Source organism: Lathamus discolor, chromosome Z, assembly GCF_037157495.1.
Source record: "Lathamus discolor isolate bLatDis1 chromosome Z, bLatDis1.hap1, whole genome shotgun sequence".
Taxonomy (NCBI): Eukaryota; Metazoa; Chordata; class Aves; order Psittaciformes; family Psittacidae; genus Lathamus; species Lathamus discolor.
In genome coordinates this window covers 86,922,250-86,940,117 of record NC_088909.1, presented here as the reverse complement: position 1 = coordinate 86,940,117, position 17,868 = coordinate 86,922,250, and the positions used below count along the sequence as shown (strand labels likewise).

The following is a 17,868-nucleotide window of genomic DNA, read 5'->3' as shown; positions in this document are numbered from 1 at the left end:
GCTCAGAGCCTCAGGAGGGTCCTCGAGAGATCACAGGAACATAAACAGGAAGATAATGCAGGTAATTAGGAGACTAGATTATGCAATGTCAATATTTTTTTTAATCAGAGTTTTAAAGACATTGCCTATAAACCAGAATTCACCAGAATCTGTGGTTGACTTAGATGTGGAAAGAAAAGCAGTCCATAGGACAACAATTATTAGAGATGACTCAGAACCTTTTCTTAGTCCTTCTTGACCTTTTGTGAAAGCAAGCTGGCCATCTGCTCAGGTGCAGTTTATGATTTATAAGAATACTTTTGTTTAAGTAGCTGGCATAAATGTAGAAGGAAGGTTAACTTCCTTTGGTAACAGCTTCCTAATACGGCAAACTTCTACAGCTAGGTCTGTTGAAAACTAGCAGATGATGTTCCATTAATTATAAATGTCACATTGAACTGTACAACTGGAACCTCACTTTATAAATACTTAGGGCTAATCACCAAGGTTCAGAGGCAAACTTCTGTTTGTCAAGATAACCTATAAAATCTGACAGATGTCATCATAGCTCATTTCATTTACTGCAAAGCTATATTCCTACAGTTAAAATTCAGTTGACAAGTATTTTGTTATCTTAATGTTTTCTCAGTAATCATGAATAGAAGTAACAAGAAACATACAAATGCCATCTCAGAGTAACCTGAGCCCCTAGTGCTGGAAATCATGTGAAGCCGAACCTGTGTTGTGGCCAGATTTAGTACTAGCTTTATGTCCACAATCCACAGCCAGGAAACGATACCATGGGATGTTTATTTGCAGCCTAACTTGACTCACTGCAATGCAGGTACATTCAAGGGATGGCTAGGCCTGTGGCTTTATTTCTGACTTACCAGTGGCTAATTACCACTTCTAAGTCAAGCATGAATGGCCTTATATAAAAGGCAACTCTGCTGTCATGGAGACAGTTTGCAAATACGGATATTTGAAACTGCCACATTGACTCCTCCTGTTTTGAATTTATATTTTTTGCACATGAATCAACATAAAGATAACATAAATACTATTGGTACAAGCCCTTCTGGAATTTTAGTGAAATTATACAAAATCTGTGTTACCATCAACCGAACATGTGCCAGGAAACAGACCTCACTTTTCAGATACTGGGGTGAGATTAAATAGCTGGTAAACAAGAAATTAACTTTTGTATATTTGTACCTGAACAAATCTGATATGGGAAAAGTGAAACATCACATGCATGCTGTTTTCACAAGAACTGCTATTTAATGAAGAATAGCTTGGTAGGAATGAAAGCATTTTCACTAGTATTTATAGCAAAGGACTGGGCTATTGAAATGGAGGGTATTTTTATCTGTCTTTTATAGTGGTACAGCTTAGAGATAGTGGGAAGAAATAGGTTTTGTCTTACCTGTCCTACAGCTAAAACACTATTGGCAGAAAAGAACATGAGCTGAACTGCAAATGAGGATGGTGTTTCAACAGAACTGTGTAACTTACCTAACATCTCCAAGCAACCAATACAAGTAACTAGGACAGGGAATATTTATGATGATACTGGTCCTCATATATGGAGGTTTCTCTACCTTGTCAGGTGAAATTAATGGCCTTTACTAAAATTATCTTTTCATAGAAACAACACTCTTTCTCCCCCTACACACAGAAACCAGAACAAACTTACACAAGTGAGGCGGCTAAAAGGTGGGAAGCCTGGTAACAGCTACATGTAAGCAAAGTCATTCAAATTTCTGAACAAATAAAAATAACAACTTACCAAGCTTAGGACTCTAGAGAATACCTTAATAGGATAGTCTCCATTCAAGATCTCTAACAGGTCTTTAGGAATAGTTTTTGTTTTGTAGATACTGTGACAGACTCTGAACTGATCTCTGACATTTCTTCCCTAAAAACACAGGGGGTCTGGAGAAATATGCCCCAGTATCTCCTTCCCTCGCCCAAATTAGTTCTTACCTTCATCTTGGTTGCAGCATCATCTAGTGTTGTAACTTCATGGTCTTTATGTTCTCCAAAAAGCTTGTCAATAGCAGATATTGGGCATCTGCAGTGGTAACAATATGTGTCTGCTTGCACTTTCTTCAGTTCTCTTTGCGGGCTTTCAACTTGCGGAATGTTTGTTGCTGATTTTTCAGGATACATCACCACAAAGCCTGAATCTTCAAGTTCAACAGGTGTTCTTTGCTCTGGTTCATCGACAAACTCATAACTATCACCAGCATGCTCAAAGGAGTCCCTGTCTTCAAACAATAGCTCCTCATGTGTCAATTGAGATGATATTTCATCTTGCAGAAGTTCTTCTTGTGTTATTACATCATAGTCCATTGACTCAGCAAGATCTTCATAAAAGTCAGGGTGCTGTTCCTCTCTTTGCTGAATGTCTGGCTTCTCTGTTTGCTGAATGGTAGGGACACAGGCAAGATTTTCTTGAGTATATTGATCATCTTCACTGTCTTCAACAGGAGCCATGGCATATGGGACATATTTTTCCATTTGAGGAACTGCTGTTACGTTGTGCGTTTGTTCCTGCTTATTACCAGCTTCTTGAGATGTAGCTCCCTGATAATCCGCTAGTTGACCATAAGCTTGATGACTTGATTGCTCTGGCAGCTCCTCAGTTGTTTCTACAGGTACATTTTCTTCTTCTCTTTGTTCACTTGTGTCAGTTCTTGCACCTGAAAGAAATACGTTGCTTCCAAAAGGAATGGCATGCATTGGTTTGCAAATTGTTGCTTTAATGTCACTGTCAACTTGGACTTTCCCTCTCTTCACAACACTCTTTTCAGGCAGAACCTCAGTTCTGACATGCTCAAAATTATCAGGACCCTGCTTGTGTTTGTCCTCAGGAATCTGAACTGAAATTCCTCCACTAAAGGATTCGTCCTCTGGCATCTGATCTTTTTCAGGCCCTGTGGCCTTGCTTGGAATTTCATCTTTGAGAATGTATTTTTCAAAATATATTCCTGTTCCATCATCTGTGTCTGAATTTCTACTAGGGAAAGATGCATTAGAATTACCGCTTTCCTCATCAGAGGGAGTCTCATCCTTTGTCTTTTCTCCTACTGCTTCTGCATAGAGGTCCTTATATAGAAATGACAGAGCAGGTGGCTCCTCTAGAAGCTCTGGATTAACTGCAGCAACAGTGGTAGGGAACAGCAGAGATCTTTCTAGCACTCCTTCTTCTGAATCAAAGAGCGGGGTCCCTGGTGACTTCCGTTCATCTTCTACAGTTGTAGCACTTTTGCTGCTAGTATCAACTGATTTCTGTAGAGGTAAAGGATTTGAAACATCTGCATAAGACTGAATTTTGCTTTCTCCTTTCACTGTACCATAGAAGACTTCATCCAGATCCTCAAGTAAGGAAAACTCCTCTTCCAAAGTATCTCCCTCGGTGCTTTCTTTAAAAGACGTAGCTTCTTCCACAGCTTCATTGGGATCTTCTGTCACAGGAAACAATGACCTTGGTCTTTCAAAATGTGGCTTAATTGGGGATTTGTCATCTATCAAAGTATATTTTTCAAAGTAATCCATATCAGCCATACCATTATTAGGATCCAACACCGCATAATCATTGTCTTCTGGCAACATGGGATTTTCTTGTGTTTCTTCAGTTTCTTCAACATCATCATTTTTTACCAATTCTTTCAGTTCATGGCTTGCAGGTTCTCCCAACACTGAACTTTCTGAAATTTCTGTGGTTGTTCCAGAAGCTTGGGCTCTATGGCTATCATCAGCCACTTTTCTTTTAAATGAAGGATTTGTTTCTAAGTATTCTAGTTTATCTGGCATGTATTTACTTTCTTCTTGATCCACAGAAGAAATATGTGTAGGAACATGAATATTGAGGATTTCATAACCTTCTGAAATTATATTAAACAAATCTTTTTGTTCACTAGTCTCTGGAGCATGCTGATTGCCTTCTAAAACACTTGCTTGCTCTGTTTCTTCCTCTTCTCCTTTCAGGTAATGTTCAGGCACTTCAGATACAGTGTCTACCTCTGGATGTTTCATTGCTTCCATTTTTACAGGGTTTCCAGTACTAGTTTTGTGCCCTGGAACTTCTTCTGGACCTGGATTATCTCCTACCAGAAATGGCAGATCATACCTCTGTGTTCTGTGATTAGTGTCTGAGGACATTCCATAGGAAATTGCACTTGACACCGAACTAGAAACTCTAAATATATGTCCTGTATTCTTTGCAGCATCATGAACTGTAAGTTCTGTGCAACTTCCAGCTGGGAATTGTTTCAATCCAATATCAGAAGTGGCATTTGGAGAAAGCTGATCTTCTCTCCTGTCTACATCTGCAGCTCTTATTGGACTAATTGAGCGGGCCTTCACCTCTTCTGCTAGCCAGCTAGCTAGCCCAAAGGATGGAGTATCTGGCTTCAGCTTTTCATCAGAACTAGAGCTAATGGACTTCCTCTCTTCTGAAGAAAGGCTTCCCTCAGAATAATGCTGAGTTTCATGTGTCACAGTTTTATTCACAAGATCGGATGAAGCAGCTTCCAGATGCTCTAAGGATGCATGCTTTTGGTCTGCAAAATATCGTTGCATTTCATGTCTATACTCTCCTTCAGTATAAATGCCTGAAACTGTGTTAGATTGCTTTCCAAGCATGCCTACTACATCAGATAAAGATGGAATATTTTGTTTCTCTTCATCATCAGTAAAAGCCACTGATACTGACTTTTCAGGTAATGTTTGAAAAGGTACAAATGATTCTGATAACACTGCATGCTGGTCTGCTACAGCAGTTACCTTTGACTTTGTGGTCATCAACCTTGGCACTGTCTGCCCTTCAGGTTGCATTTCTTGCTTATGTTGCTCAGTAGGGAATTCAGGGGGATTTATTAGCTGCTCTGATGACAAATATTTTGGGTCCAACAAACTATCTTGAGGTTGTTGCTCATCTTGGCCTTCTGTGTGTATTAGAGATGTACTCCCCAACTGCACTGTCTGCAGGCTTGATGGTTTAGGTGAATAGAGCTGAGTTTTCTGCAATTCTTTTCCATCATGTGGTGGAATTACATGTTTACACTCTGATTGTGCAGACTGTGAAACAACTAGTTGCATGCTTTGCTTTTCTTGTTCAGCAAGGGACCATGTGGGAACCAAATATTCAGAGGCTGGTTTTGAATAAGGTGGAATTTCTTGCTGAGATGTTTCATCAGCTGAATAAAATGGAACTGGAGGTCTGGACTCCATTTTTGAAGGTACAGTTAAATAATCTTGACTTTCTAGAGTTTCTGTTTTATCTGTAGAATATGGTAAATTTAACTGTTCAGATTCTAATTGCATAGATGTATGGAAGTAATGTGGAGTCTGTTCTCTCTCCTTTTCAGGTAAATTTACATGTTCAGCCTCTGACTGCGCAGCCAAAGGCAAATGTTGTTCATTTTTTATATTCTCTGTTTCTTTTCTTACAAAGAAGAAGCCTGACTCAGGCTGAGCAGTTTCTGACTGCTCTGTTTTACAATGGGTGTAAGATAAATCTAACTGCTTGGGGGACAGGCCCCCAGTTACAGATGAAGACTTCGGACTTCCTTCCGGTTTTGTTTCAGAGACAGAATGTGAAACACCCAAAGGCACTGTCTGTTCAGTAAGAGATGAATACAGCTGAATTTTTTGACTCTCTGCTTCCTCAGTGTAAAAGGAGAAATCTTGTTGCTCAGTTCCCAGCTGAGCAGTTAGAGATGAAGTAGGCCCACTGTCTTGCTTCTCTGAATGTCCTCTCCATAGGGCCATTTCATGCTTTTCTACTTTGTCAGTAGAACTTAATAAATCCGACCGCTCAAAGTCAAGTTTTGCAGTTTTGTGCTCCTTAATGCTGCCAGAGGTATATGATACAGAAGTTTTTTCTGGTTGCTCTGTTTCAACAACAGAGTACTGCAAATTAATGCTCTGCACTTCAGTTTGGGCCCCATCCCTCCCTTCTGTTTTACCCGTGAAATACAGTGTCTCAGGATGTTCCAGCTGGGCAGTCTGTGGTTGCTCTTCTTTGACATAGGAGAACAATAAATCTGGTGGTTTCATTCCATGAGTTTCTTCCTTGCCAAGAGGATATGTGAAATCTGGACATTCTGATTTTAGTTCTTCTGGTTGTGACTGCTCTGATTTTCCTGTGGAATATGAAAAATCAGGAGGTACAAACCCTGCTTGTGCGGTTTCCTGTTCTTCTGGTTTGGAAAGTGAATGTGGTTGCACTAAGTCTAGCTGTGAAGCTGGTTTTTGCTGTTCTTCACCAAAGGACTGCAAAAAGCCAGGCTGGGCCATTCCCTTTTCCTCTACTTTGCTGAAAGACTCCAAAAGCTCTTGCTGTTGCAGTATTTCTTGGCAAGGTTTTGAGTGCTCTGAATTGCCAGCTGGATAGGATATATCCATTTCTTTCACCTTTGGTTGTTCAATTTCATGGCACTCCTGTTGACCAACAGAATATGACACATCTGGATAATTTGATTTCTGATATGTAGCTTTCTCTTCTGTTCCTCTAACAGGATAAGATAGCTGTGGATGCCACAACTCTGGCGATACCATCTCTTCTCTTTTGCCAGAAAAATGCAATGAACTTGTATGCTCCAGTTCACCTTGCTCAATTTGGATTTCATCTGTTTTACCAAAGGCGTATGTTAAATCTTGTTGTTCTAAGTTCATTTGTGTTGTTTCTTGTGACAGTGTTTTACAAATAGAATATGATGAACTGGGAAGTTCCCACTCCGGATGTTCTATACCTTGTTGCTTTGTTTTTCCAATGGGATGGGGTCTTACAGGCTGCTCTGATTTCCACTGTGTAGCTGCTGGCTGCTCTATTTTGTCACTAGAATATGACAAATATGGATGCTCAAGCTCTGTTTGTACTGTTCCTTGTCGTTCTGTTTTGCCAGTGAAATGTGGCAAGTCCTGATGATCTACTTCCATTTGAACAGTTTGTGGTTGTTCTGTATTCCCAGGGTAAGATGATAACTCTGGTGGTCCTAACCCAAGTTGTGTGGTTTCTTGTTGCTGTGGTTTATGAGCGGAATATGATAAATCTGAATGCTCCAACTCTTGTTTTGCCATTTCTTGTTGATCTTTTTTGCCAGAGGAATACAAGAATTCCGGGAATTCCCCTTCCAGTGGGGCCCTATATGGTTGTTCTGCTGTGCCATGAGAACTTGAAAACATTGGCTGTTGCAATTTCAGTTGTACTGTTTCATCTGGGTGTAACGTATAGCTTCGCCTCTCCTGTTTGATCTCCAGTTGTGTATGTCGTTTTTCTTCACTAACAGAAGAGGACAAATCAGGGTTCTGTACTTTTGCCGTGGCATCTGAGATATCTGGATGTTCAGACGCCAGTGGGGCAGCCCATGACGGTTTTGTTTTGACAAAAGGCTGCGGCAAATCATGTCCTTTCAACTCTGCCTGTGTCGTTTTATGAGGTTCCGCTGTGCCAACAGAGAATGACAAATCTGTGTATTTTGATCTTGCTTGAGAATTTTCTAGGCCTTCTGTTTTCCTCACAGAGCACTGCAGCTCATGGTGTTCTGCCTGCATTCCTCCACCTTCCCATTGCTCTTCTCTGCTCAGAGATGATGAAAAATCACCTGGCTGGTCCTGCTCTGTTTGAATCTTTTCTTCTTGTTGTTCAGCACCAGTGGAATGCAATAAATCTGGACACTCCAAATCCACTTCAGCAATTTGATGTTGTTGTGTTTCATCAATTGAACATGATAAATCCATTATTTCTGCCTCTGATTCTATGATTTCATGGTGTTCTAATCTGCCAGCAGATAAATCTGAACAGCTTGATTTCGCATGTGCAGTTTCTTGCTCTGCTTCACTAACAGAGTAAGATAACTGTGAATGTCCCAGTTCTGGCTGTGCTTTCTTGCCTTGTCCACCTGTTTTGAAAGAATGCAAGAAGCCTGGCTGCTCCTCTTGTGCAGTCTGTGCTTGTTCTGTTTTGCACGGCCAAGGTGATATATCTGGATTTCCTAACACCAGTTGTGTAGCGTCTTGTGTTTGTGTTTTATCAATGAAATATGGTAAATCAGGTTGACTCGGCTGTGGTTTTGACACTTCTCTTTGCTCCACTTTCCCACTATGAGATGATGCATCTGGGGCTCCTAATTTCTCTTCTGCAGCTCCTGGATGCTCTGCTCTGCTGACAAACTGTCCCTCGTTAGGGCATTCCAAGGCTGTATGCTCCATCCCTCGCAGCCCCACTGTGTCAGCGGGGGATGCCAAGTTTGCGTGGCCCAGCTCCAGCTGGGCAGGTGGGAGTTGCTCTGTTTTGTCTTGAACATAGAATGCATCTGGCTGTTCCAAACCCAGCTGAGTTGTTTCCTGCTCTTTGTCCAGGGAACATGTCGAGGGAACAGGCTGTTCAGGTTTCACTTGTGCAGTTTGCAGTCCTCCTGCTTTGGAAAGGGAATAAGGCAAGTCGGGACCTCCCTGTCCTGGTTCTGCCAATTCTTTTGTCAAACCCACAGAATGGGCCAAATGTGGAATTTCCACTTCTGGCTGAACTGTTTTCTTTGTTTTTCCAAAGGGGTAGGTTTGCTCTGTTTCTTGTACTCTTCGTTGTACCTCTGTGTTGTCCAGAGGATATATCACATCAGTGTGCTCTGCCTCTTGTGATGCCATTTCATCATCTGACCTGTCAATGGAAAATGACAAATCTGGTTGTTCCAAGTCTTTCTGGGCATGTTTTAATTGTTCTGTTTTACCAAGAGTATGTGATAACTTTTCTTGCTCTGACTGTTGTGTTGTGGTTTGCTTTTGCTTTTCTCTGCCAACAGAAATTTTTCTCTGTTTCTGATCCAACAGTACTACTTCTTGTCGGCTTGTCTCATCAGTGGAATGCGACAAATCAGGATGTTTCATTTCCCATGCTGCAATCTCTGGATCATTTGGTTTGCCATGGGAATATGCCAAATCTGGATATTTTGAGTCTATTTGTGCTGTTGTGGGAGAAGCTCTTTTTCTAGCCACTTTAGGCAATTCTTGATGTTTAGACTCAAACTCTTGAGCTTCCTGTTCCTGGGCTTTACTGAAGGAAAATAGTAAGTCTGGATATTTTGCATCCGGCTGTGAAGTTTCTTGGTGGTTTCTTTGGCTATCAGAACATGACAAATTTGGGTATTCAGATTCCACTTCCATTCTTTCATCTTGTACTTCTTCACCCAGGGTTCCTGGTGAATCCAAATTTTCTGATTGTCGTGTTTCTCTCTTGGAGTGTGAGAGCTCTGATTGTTCCCACTCAGGCTCTGCGATGTTGCCTGGTTTTGTTTCACCACTGTTGCATGAAAAATCTGGATGTTCCATCACCAGTGGTGCAGTTTCTTGTTGCTTCAAATGAAATGGTAAGGTCGGATGTTTCGACTTTTTTTCTTGTTGTTCAGCTTTGCTTAAAGTATATGATAAATCTAGATATTCTGAGCTCATTTCCATTTCCAATGGAGCTTCTTTTCCACCAGAAGTTGGCAAAAATGTTTGCTCCAGCTCTGGATGTACTATTTCTTGTTGCTTTGTTTTGCCAGTAAAATGTGAAGGAAATGGTTGCTCTGATTTGTGTTGTGTCATTTCCTCCTGCGTTTCTGTACTTACATAAAATGTCTGTTCCTGATATGCTGGCTCTGTTTGCATTTCTTCTTGTATTTTTTCACTGAAAGAATATGGCAAAGACGGATGCACTAACTCTGGTTCAGCTATTTCTTGCTGTTCCAAAGTAATTTGGTCTATGACCTGTGGCTCTTCTTTTTGCCAAGTTTCTGACAAATCCGAATACTCCATTTCCACTTGCATAGCTTTTTGTTGAGCTGTCTCTTGCTGTTCCAGCTCTCTTTGTGCTATATTTTGTTGTTCCATTCTGCCAGAGGAGTATGATATATCTGCCTGGACCATATCCAGTGGTGGTGTTTCTTGTTGCTGACTACCAGCAGTGGAACAGGAGGGAAGCAACTGCTCCTGCTCCATCTGTGCCACTTCCCAGGGCCTCATACTGTCAGTCATATGAGAGGACCCTAAAGATCCTGTCTCCACTCCTCCTTGCATTACTTCTCCAGTGCTAAATGAGAAACCCTGATTTTCTGAAGCTAGCTGTACTTTTTCATGTTGTTGGTCTTTACTTAAGAAACATGATGGCTCTGGACCTTCTGAGTCTCTTTGTACGGTTTCCTGTGCTGTTTCTCCCTGGGAATATGGTGAATCTCCTTGTTCCAACATTGGTTGCAGTATTTCCTGTTGTTCTGTTTTGCCAGTGGAATATGATGTCTCTGGCTGTTCTGCCTTCAGCTCTAAGGTTTTATGTCGCTGTTCTTTTCCAGCAGAATGTGACAACACTAAATGCTCTGTGTGCAGTTGAGCAGTTTCTCCTTGCACTCCCTCGGCACAGGAATACAGCTTACCTCTAGGCTGTGAATCCTGCTGTACAGGCTGCAGCTGTTCTCCTTTATCACCAAAATATGATGCATGATAATTGTCCAAATCTGCTTCTGCCAGTTCTTGCTGCTTTGATTTGTTCATGGGATATGGTAAATCCAAATGTGTTGTTTCCATATACCCAGTTTGCTGTGCCTCAGCTTTTCTGGTGGAATCGAATATATCTGGATGTACCAGCTGGATTTCTGTAGTGTTTTCTTTCTCTGCTTCTTCCATCAAACATGATAAATCTGAAGATACCTGTGTGAGCTGTGCTGATTCTTCTTGCTCTGCTTCTTCAAGGAAATAAGACTCTGGCTGTTCCAGTCCAAAAGGAACAGATTTTTCTTTCTCTGTTTCTCCCTTAGAAAATAAAAACTCTTGGTGTTTCATTTCTAGCTGTGCACTTTCTGATTTCTCCTCTTCTTCCCTGGAAAAATCAAAGCCTGGATGACTCGTCTCTATCTGTGCATTCTCCAATTCTTCCATTTCTTCTCTGGAATATGGGAAATCTGGGTGCCCCATCTTCAAATGTCCACTTTCTGATTCTGCAATTTCTTTGCTGGAATATGAGAAATCTGGGTGCTCTGTCTCCAACTGTACCTTTTCTAAATCCTCTATTTCTTCCCTGGAAAAAGAGAAGTCTGGATGCTTCATCTCCAGCTGCGAACTCTCTGACTCCACTGTTTCTTCTCCGGAATACGAGAAATCTGGGTGCTCTGTCTCGAGTTGTGTACTTTCTGATTTCTCCAGTTCTTCCCTGGAAAAAGAGAAGTCTGGAAGCTCCATCTCCAGCTGCGAACTCTCTGACTCCACTGTTTCCTCCCCGGAACACGAGAAATCTGGGTGCTCTGCCTCGAGTTGTGTACTTTCTGATTTCTCCAGTTCTTCCCTGGAAAAAGAAAAGTCCGGATGCTCCACCTCCATCTGCACACTCTCCAGTTCTGCTGTTTCTTTCTTGGGAAAAGAGAAGTCTGGATGTTCTGTCTCCATCTGTGTTCTCTCTGACTCCCCAGGTTTTTTGCTGAAATATGATAAATCTGGATGCTTCATCTCCATTTGCACATTCTCTGCTTGTTTGTTCTTTGCAATGGAAAAATCGGGGTGATCCAAATCTACTGCTTTATTTGTAGCTGGAATTTTCTGAGTTTCTTCTGTTTCTGTGTGAACGGGATATGAAATGCCAAAATATTTAGAATCTATCTTTTCAGGAATAGGTGGCTTTAGTTTTATCCTTTCCTCCTCTGTTTTCTGAAGAGAGGATGAAAAGTCTTTTTCAGACTTTGTTTGCTTCTCTAAGTGAACATCTTGGGTTTCCAGTGGTGGGGTCTTTTGATCCTCTTTCTTTTTAGCAGAATACAACAGACCCGAAGTCTCTGTTTCTGACAGTGTATTTGTTGCTGAAGGATACTCAGTTTCTTTCTCCTCTGTTTCATCTGCAGAATGTGGTAATAACACTTGTTCAGACTCAGGCTGTGCAGTTTCTGGTGACTGCGGAATAACATCCTCCTGTCTTGTTTCAGATAGAGTGGAATATTTGGATTTAGCTGATGGAGCACTAGGTAAGTGAGACTCAACTGCTGACTTCTGCGCTTCCCACTCAGGATATTCTGACACAGATGCTGTAGGCAAAATATGCTGGGTACTTTGCCTATCTAATTCATCCACAAAATCGTCTGAAACAGACTGTGGCGCAGAACTGGGCTTAAGTTCCTGCTCCTTTGGTTCATTCAGATGATCTGCGGCTTTTAGTAGGGATTGGTCTGATTTCTTGTTCGCATTTTCAGCTGAGGGAAGAGGCACTTGTTTCTCTGACTTATCACCAGACTGTAATGAAATGGAAGTTGTTTGCTCTGGTATCTTGGCCACAGGTAAATGATCTTGCGGCTTTCTGGCTTCTTCAGGAGGGCAGGACTTCAGCAAGTCTCTCTCTCCGGACTTCTCAGAGTCTTTTCTTTCTTCATGTTGAAGAGTTTTTTCTGCACCAAAGCTTGAAAATCTGCTTGCTTTATCTTTCGTTTTAGTGGGTTTAATATTTTCAGGTGAAACATCACCTTTAGCAGTAAGCCGCTTTTCAAGAGGCATTGCTGGTGAAGAATAGCCTTGATTTGCATGTGCTGTGGGTTGTTGTCTTTGCTCCCTTCTTCTCTCTGATGGTGTTTCAAGATTTCTGCTTCTTATTCTCTGAAAAGGTTTAGGATGTTTTGCTTCTGAAAGTGAACGGAACTTCTGCAGTCTTTCCTTTACTGATGTTTCAAGGAACTGTTCAGAATCTCCTGAAACTGAGCTGCTTCTCTGGATTCTGGTTTTCTCCAATGCTTCAGTGTCTGGAGCAGTCCCTCCAAAAATTGAGTTGAACAGCTGGATTCTAGCTTGTACTGGCCCTCCAAGGATTGGCCCTACTTTTCTCAGTCTATTCTCTCTAAATATTGATCTTATTGGAGCACGTTTTACTGGCTCTTCTACGATGTCCTCTGCATCTTCTTTGTCATCCATTTCCTCATCTGTATCTTGTGCTTCCACCTGCTCAACATTCAACACGGAAGCCTGCACATCTCCTAGAACAGTTCTTGGTTCTTGCCTCTGCACTCCAGAAGAGTCACGTTTTTTATTGCCCTGGCCTCCTTTCAGGCTCATAGACATTGACGCCCTATTTGAAGGTTTGTGCTTCCTTTTCCGAACAATCTTGCCTTCATCCATAATAAAGATAACTTTTCCTGGAGGAGAACCTACCGGTGAACTTTCCATGCTGTAAAGATCAGAAGTTGTACTAGTTTCTGAGGCCCAGGGAGTAGAACACCTGCTCGAGCTGGTTTCCCAGGTTATCCCGCTGTCTTCACTTTGAACTGTTACCATAGAAAAGGAAGGGTTAGTCATGATGTACTGCAGCTTGGGTTTCACATCTTCGCTTTGGATAACATCTTTTAAACTAAAAACCAAAAGAACAAAAGAGAAAAACAAAGCTGTAAAAACACACAACAAATTAAATTACCGCAGTAAACAGAAATACTTTTTGAAGGTCTAAAAATACTTCATGTGCATAAATTTTGAAACACATGCATAAGTTGTATTTCCTTTGACAAATGTATTTTAGACAAACTTTTGTAAAGCTGCATGTTGCAAGGTTAATTCAATGAAGGGGAGGTGTTTAAAACTCTCGACAATGCAGGAAAAACAGTCTTTCATATGACCTTGTTTTGCCAAAGTGAGATTGAACTGATTCTGGGGCTACTCTCTGGTGCGTGGTTATCTCACAGTATAATTTAAACTTTGCATTAAACACTTACAAGATACTGTCAGTGTTTTAATAGCACCCACACTTGCTTTGCCAAAGTGTAAATGATTCTGCAATGCTCAAAGGAGTAGAGAATCTATCCTCTAGATATCCTAGGGTTTCATTCTCTAAGCACTCTACATATTTAAGTAATTTGGAATATATTCAACAACAAAAATATACTGAGCCCTCCCCAAAATAAATTAACAATGTTTTATAGACCTAATTTTAGATATCATGATAAATAATCAATTCACTATCCCATGCTGCAATCAAATATCTCTCACTTAAAAAAAAGGCAAGAGAAACATTTTCAGTGAACCTAGAAAAAAGCAGTATTGGAAATAAGAGCTTAAAGAATAGTAAAAGCAATTAAAAGACATAATACTATGCTATTTTTAAATTTAATTTAAGGTTGCAATAGTTCCAACAAAAAAGCATAGAAAAGGTAATCAAAACACTCAACCCTAGTATTTCTTGAGTAGACAGTAGTTTATTTCAGGAAATCATATTAGTAGCTGATGCAACAAAAGGCAGAGTATCTGCTAGCAAAGGCAGAGGCTCAGTACAGCAAGTGGTGAAGTCTGTTAATCCCACAGAACAGTGTAAACCTATGGCCACACAACATCTTCCACTGAACAGGGGAAGGGTCACTTTCCAGCTAATTGGGTAAAGCACCTCTTCAGCAAGGCTGAAGAATTCTGGCTCCTGACCATGTGCTCAGAGAAGCAGAACCCGCCTGACCAACTGCCACAGGCTGTGACCCAGCACCATGCGGCTGCCAGAGGTGCCTGCAGGCTGCAGAGACAGGGGACACCCCTGAGGAGCAGTCAGCACAGCGCTGGAAGGCACAAAGCACCTGGCCGAAGGCAGATGTCTTTGAAGGAGGAGAAGAGGGAACCCTGAGGAACGCCATAATCACTTCATCAAGCAAACTCTGCAAAGCACTAGTGAAGGGCACTCAACAAAACTGCTCAGTATGGATTGTAAACAGAAAGATAACCCCGACACTGGGACTGCTGGCCTTATATTCCCGTGCATTTGCCCTGATGTCCTGAGGACTAACAGAAGACTGAGGTCATCCTGTGGGACAGCAGCCTGACCAGGCAGTCATATCAGCTTCCAGTGACGGGGTTTAAAGCCAACTGTGGTGACTGGGCTGGCCTGGAGACCATGAGCAGCAAGACAGCTTGGACTGAAGCCCACAGTTCAAAGAGATTCTGACAGTACAATATTAAATAATCACATCTTAGCCAAGCAAAGCGCACAAAACCAATCAACCCTTAAACAAATACAAACCCCAGAATGTACAGTGGATTATCTGCCTTGGCGCAGTACTCCCTCACAAGGCTAGCTCCATAAGGTAAAATTTACAGGTTAGAGGAAGAGGCAAGGCAAACAAATCTATGCCAATTTTGCTGTTAGCTTTTCCTTTGCCAGCATCATGGCTTGGTGTTAGATTGACTGAAGCATAACAAAATAAAAATAGAATAAATAAAATAAAGCAGTACTAAGGAAGCTTTCAGGTCTTACTTAAACCTATTTTTCTGCACTACCTGGTGTTATTAAGTAAAAGCCCGTGCAGAACAGAGCAGCACTCCCACTTCAGCTAATAGTGAGTAAGAATGGGCTGCCCTGGCCCTGCCTATGCAAAAAGCTTGAAATAGTCACAACACTGTCTCATTCCCAATGTTGCAGTCACAATCCATATTCCTCTACACTGCAATGAGATGGTGCTTCATATCTTTAAGGCCAGAAGGAAAGACATGTAAGTTAAACATTTCCCTGCAATATATATTCAAATGGTGCCCTAGTTTTATACACAATCTGCATGTTGCACAGCAGTAGCTGAAAGACCCCTCTCTAGTCAGCGAAGTGTCTGCCATTGCCATGTTTCAGATCCATAGATGCAGATACGAAGCCACTGACACCCAGGGACAAGAGCCAGTGCTACCTGTTTTCCAAGCAGACGTTTCACACCCAGTCCTGCCGGCACATGTGCTGTCAGTTTGGTCACTGCTAGGGCACTGGCACAAACCTTTTATTAATTCTTGGAGACACTGACAACTGGTTCTTTGCTTCTTGTCTTAAAGGCTCAGAACCCAATTTTCCTTATCGCCTCCCCTGCTTCCCACAGGTCTCTGCTTCTCCGTATGACTTCCGTGCCGTGCCCACAGGGATTACAGGTTTCTACTCCGGACTGGCAGGCTGGGCACACGCTCCCTTATGCATTGTACCAGGGAGGAGTTTTCACCTCCCCATCTGCCGGGGCAGCCACATTCAGACGTGCTGAGCGAGGTCTGTCCATCTGCGCTGCACCACCACTGCCCGCGAGACACGCTGCCTGCTGCCGGCTTCCTAACCCCCCCGAGCCTCCCTTCGCTCTCTGCACGTCAGACCTCGTCACTCCTGCTGCCACCAAAACCCCTCGCAAGCCGAAAACAACCCTGATGAAGTGACTGACATGTCAAGCTGTGGCAGCGGCCTGCAATGACAAATCTCTCATTCCCTGAAGACCCCTACTTCACCTCTGCTGGCACAGTGCAGGGGGGTGGGCACTGGTATTGGCCAGCTTGCCTGCCCAGCTGAAGGAAATACTTGTTTTTCTGTGTTTCTGGCTCTGTAAATTCCTGCAGCTTCTGCCTTTACCATGCTGCTCCTTTCCCCCAACAGCAATCGGTATGCTCAGCGAGGTCTCTGCCTATTGCTGTGCATTTGCTAGTGCTACAGCTTGTCCATCTTCTTCTTCAGGGTAAGAGAACAAGAAGCTAGAGAAAGTCACTGTTTTAAAGCCAGCCTTTCATTTGTTAGCCTACTGCTGACTTCCTTCTGTGTGCTCCTTCTGATGCTTCTTCTGGCAACACGCGTCTGTCCAAGTTCAAATAACAATTACCCAAAAGCAGTAAGAGAGCTGCTCGCTTTGATATAAAGTTGATTTTTATTAAGAGTAGCTGGGATCCAGGAGCTGGGCCTCTCTCACACACTTTGTTCCACGCCCAACCCCTGAAAACGTCTGGGGAGGAACGTTTGCTGGAGACTCCACAGCACCTCCGTGCCCCAGAGGTCTGCCTCGCTCCTGAATTCTGGATTTTCCACCATACAGGCTGCGGAGGGAGCACAGGTACTGAACAAACACTTAGGTCCGGGTGTGAGACTTCCTTTACACTGTGATTTAATCACTTCGAGATGTAACAGGGAACTCCTTGAAGTGTGTTATTTCAGACCCAAACTGCAAGGTAGACCTCTATCAAGGACTCAGTTAATATCACCCAAAAGGCTGCTGAGACATAAGACACAGAGGTCCCGGTCACCAGTGCCGGCAGGGCCTGGGGTGCTTGGTGGGGTGGCCAGCTGCAGCAAACCCATCTCGACGTTCCACCATGTCCAGCTGCTCCCTGTGCCCTTCTGCCGGAGCCTCTGCCCCATCGTGCTGGAGACAGCACACGCAGGGCAAAGGGAAGCCTCCACTTCCCTCTGCTCTCGCATTCCCTGCACCAGAACCTGCAGCCTTCCTCGCGGCCCAAGGCAGGTGCTGTGCATCCCATCTAGGAAACTAAAAACTGCACACCCCCTTTCCCTGCGTCTTTCTCCGCTGTGAGGAGCGTATGGAAAACTTTTCCTAGGGAAGGCAAATCCCTAGCACTCACTTTCTCACCACCCCGTCTGCTATCATTCTATCCCTTCACTCCCCTGGGTGCTGCAGCATCCCCCACGTGGCTGGCAGTTCCCTTCACTGTGCTTGCCCTCTCATCCATTTCACCTTCGCTAAGCTAGACTTAGCTCTAAAGCTTCCATACCTATGCTCTCCTTGTGGAAGTACTGCTTCAATAAACAAAAATAAAGATAATGATGATAATAATAATAATACAGAACTCCAGGATTTTCTCCCCATTTACTGGCCTCAGGTCATCATGAAATGAGTCCCATACCCATTCCAGATAAACCAGCTTCCTGGAAACACGTATAAATTGGCTGCAGAGCCATTTTTACATAAGCCTTGTACACAGACAAATCCAGAGACCTTTCCACTGCAAAAGGAAATCATTTGGGAGCAGTCTGAGAGACACAACTGTGTCATATCATCTCAACCATCAGTTAGAGACACAGATAATCCAGTGGGTACGCAAACAAGTTAACCAGTAAACTATTTCTGCATAGCTAGGCTTAATTCTCATGTCTATCAA

At 42.7% G+C, this 17,868-nt stretch overlaps 1 protein-coding gene across 2 annotated transcripts in view; it reads right to left on the bottom strand.

Annotated features, from left to right (window-relative positions):
* The window catches only part of CMYA5 (cardiomyopathy associated 5), a 46,682-nt gene that overhangs the window by 25,656 nt on the left and 3,158 nt on the right, over positions 1 to 17,868 (bottom strand). For both annotated transcript variants that reach the window (XR_010608746.1, XM_065662667.1), the window contains exon 2: positions 1,966 to 13,339. Coding sequence is in view for 1 of the 2 variants with exons in the window: in XM_065662667.1 (XP_065518739.1) it covers positions 1,966 to 13,339 (11,374 nt within the window). In the remaining variant the exon portion in view is untranslated. The remainder of the gene's footprint in view (positions 1 to 1,965; positions 13,340 to 17,868) is intronic.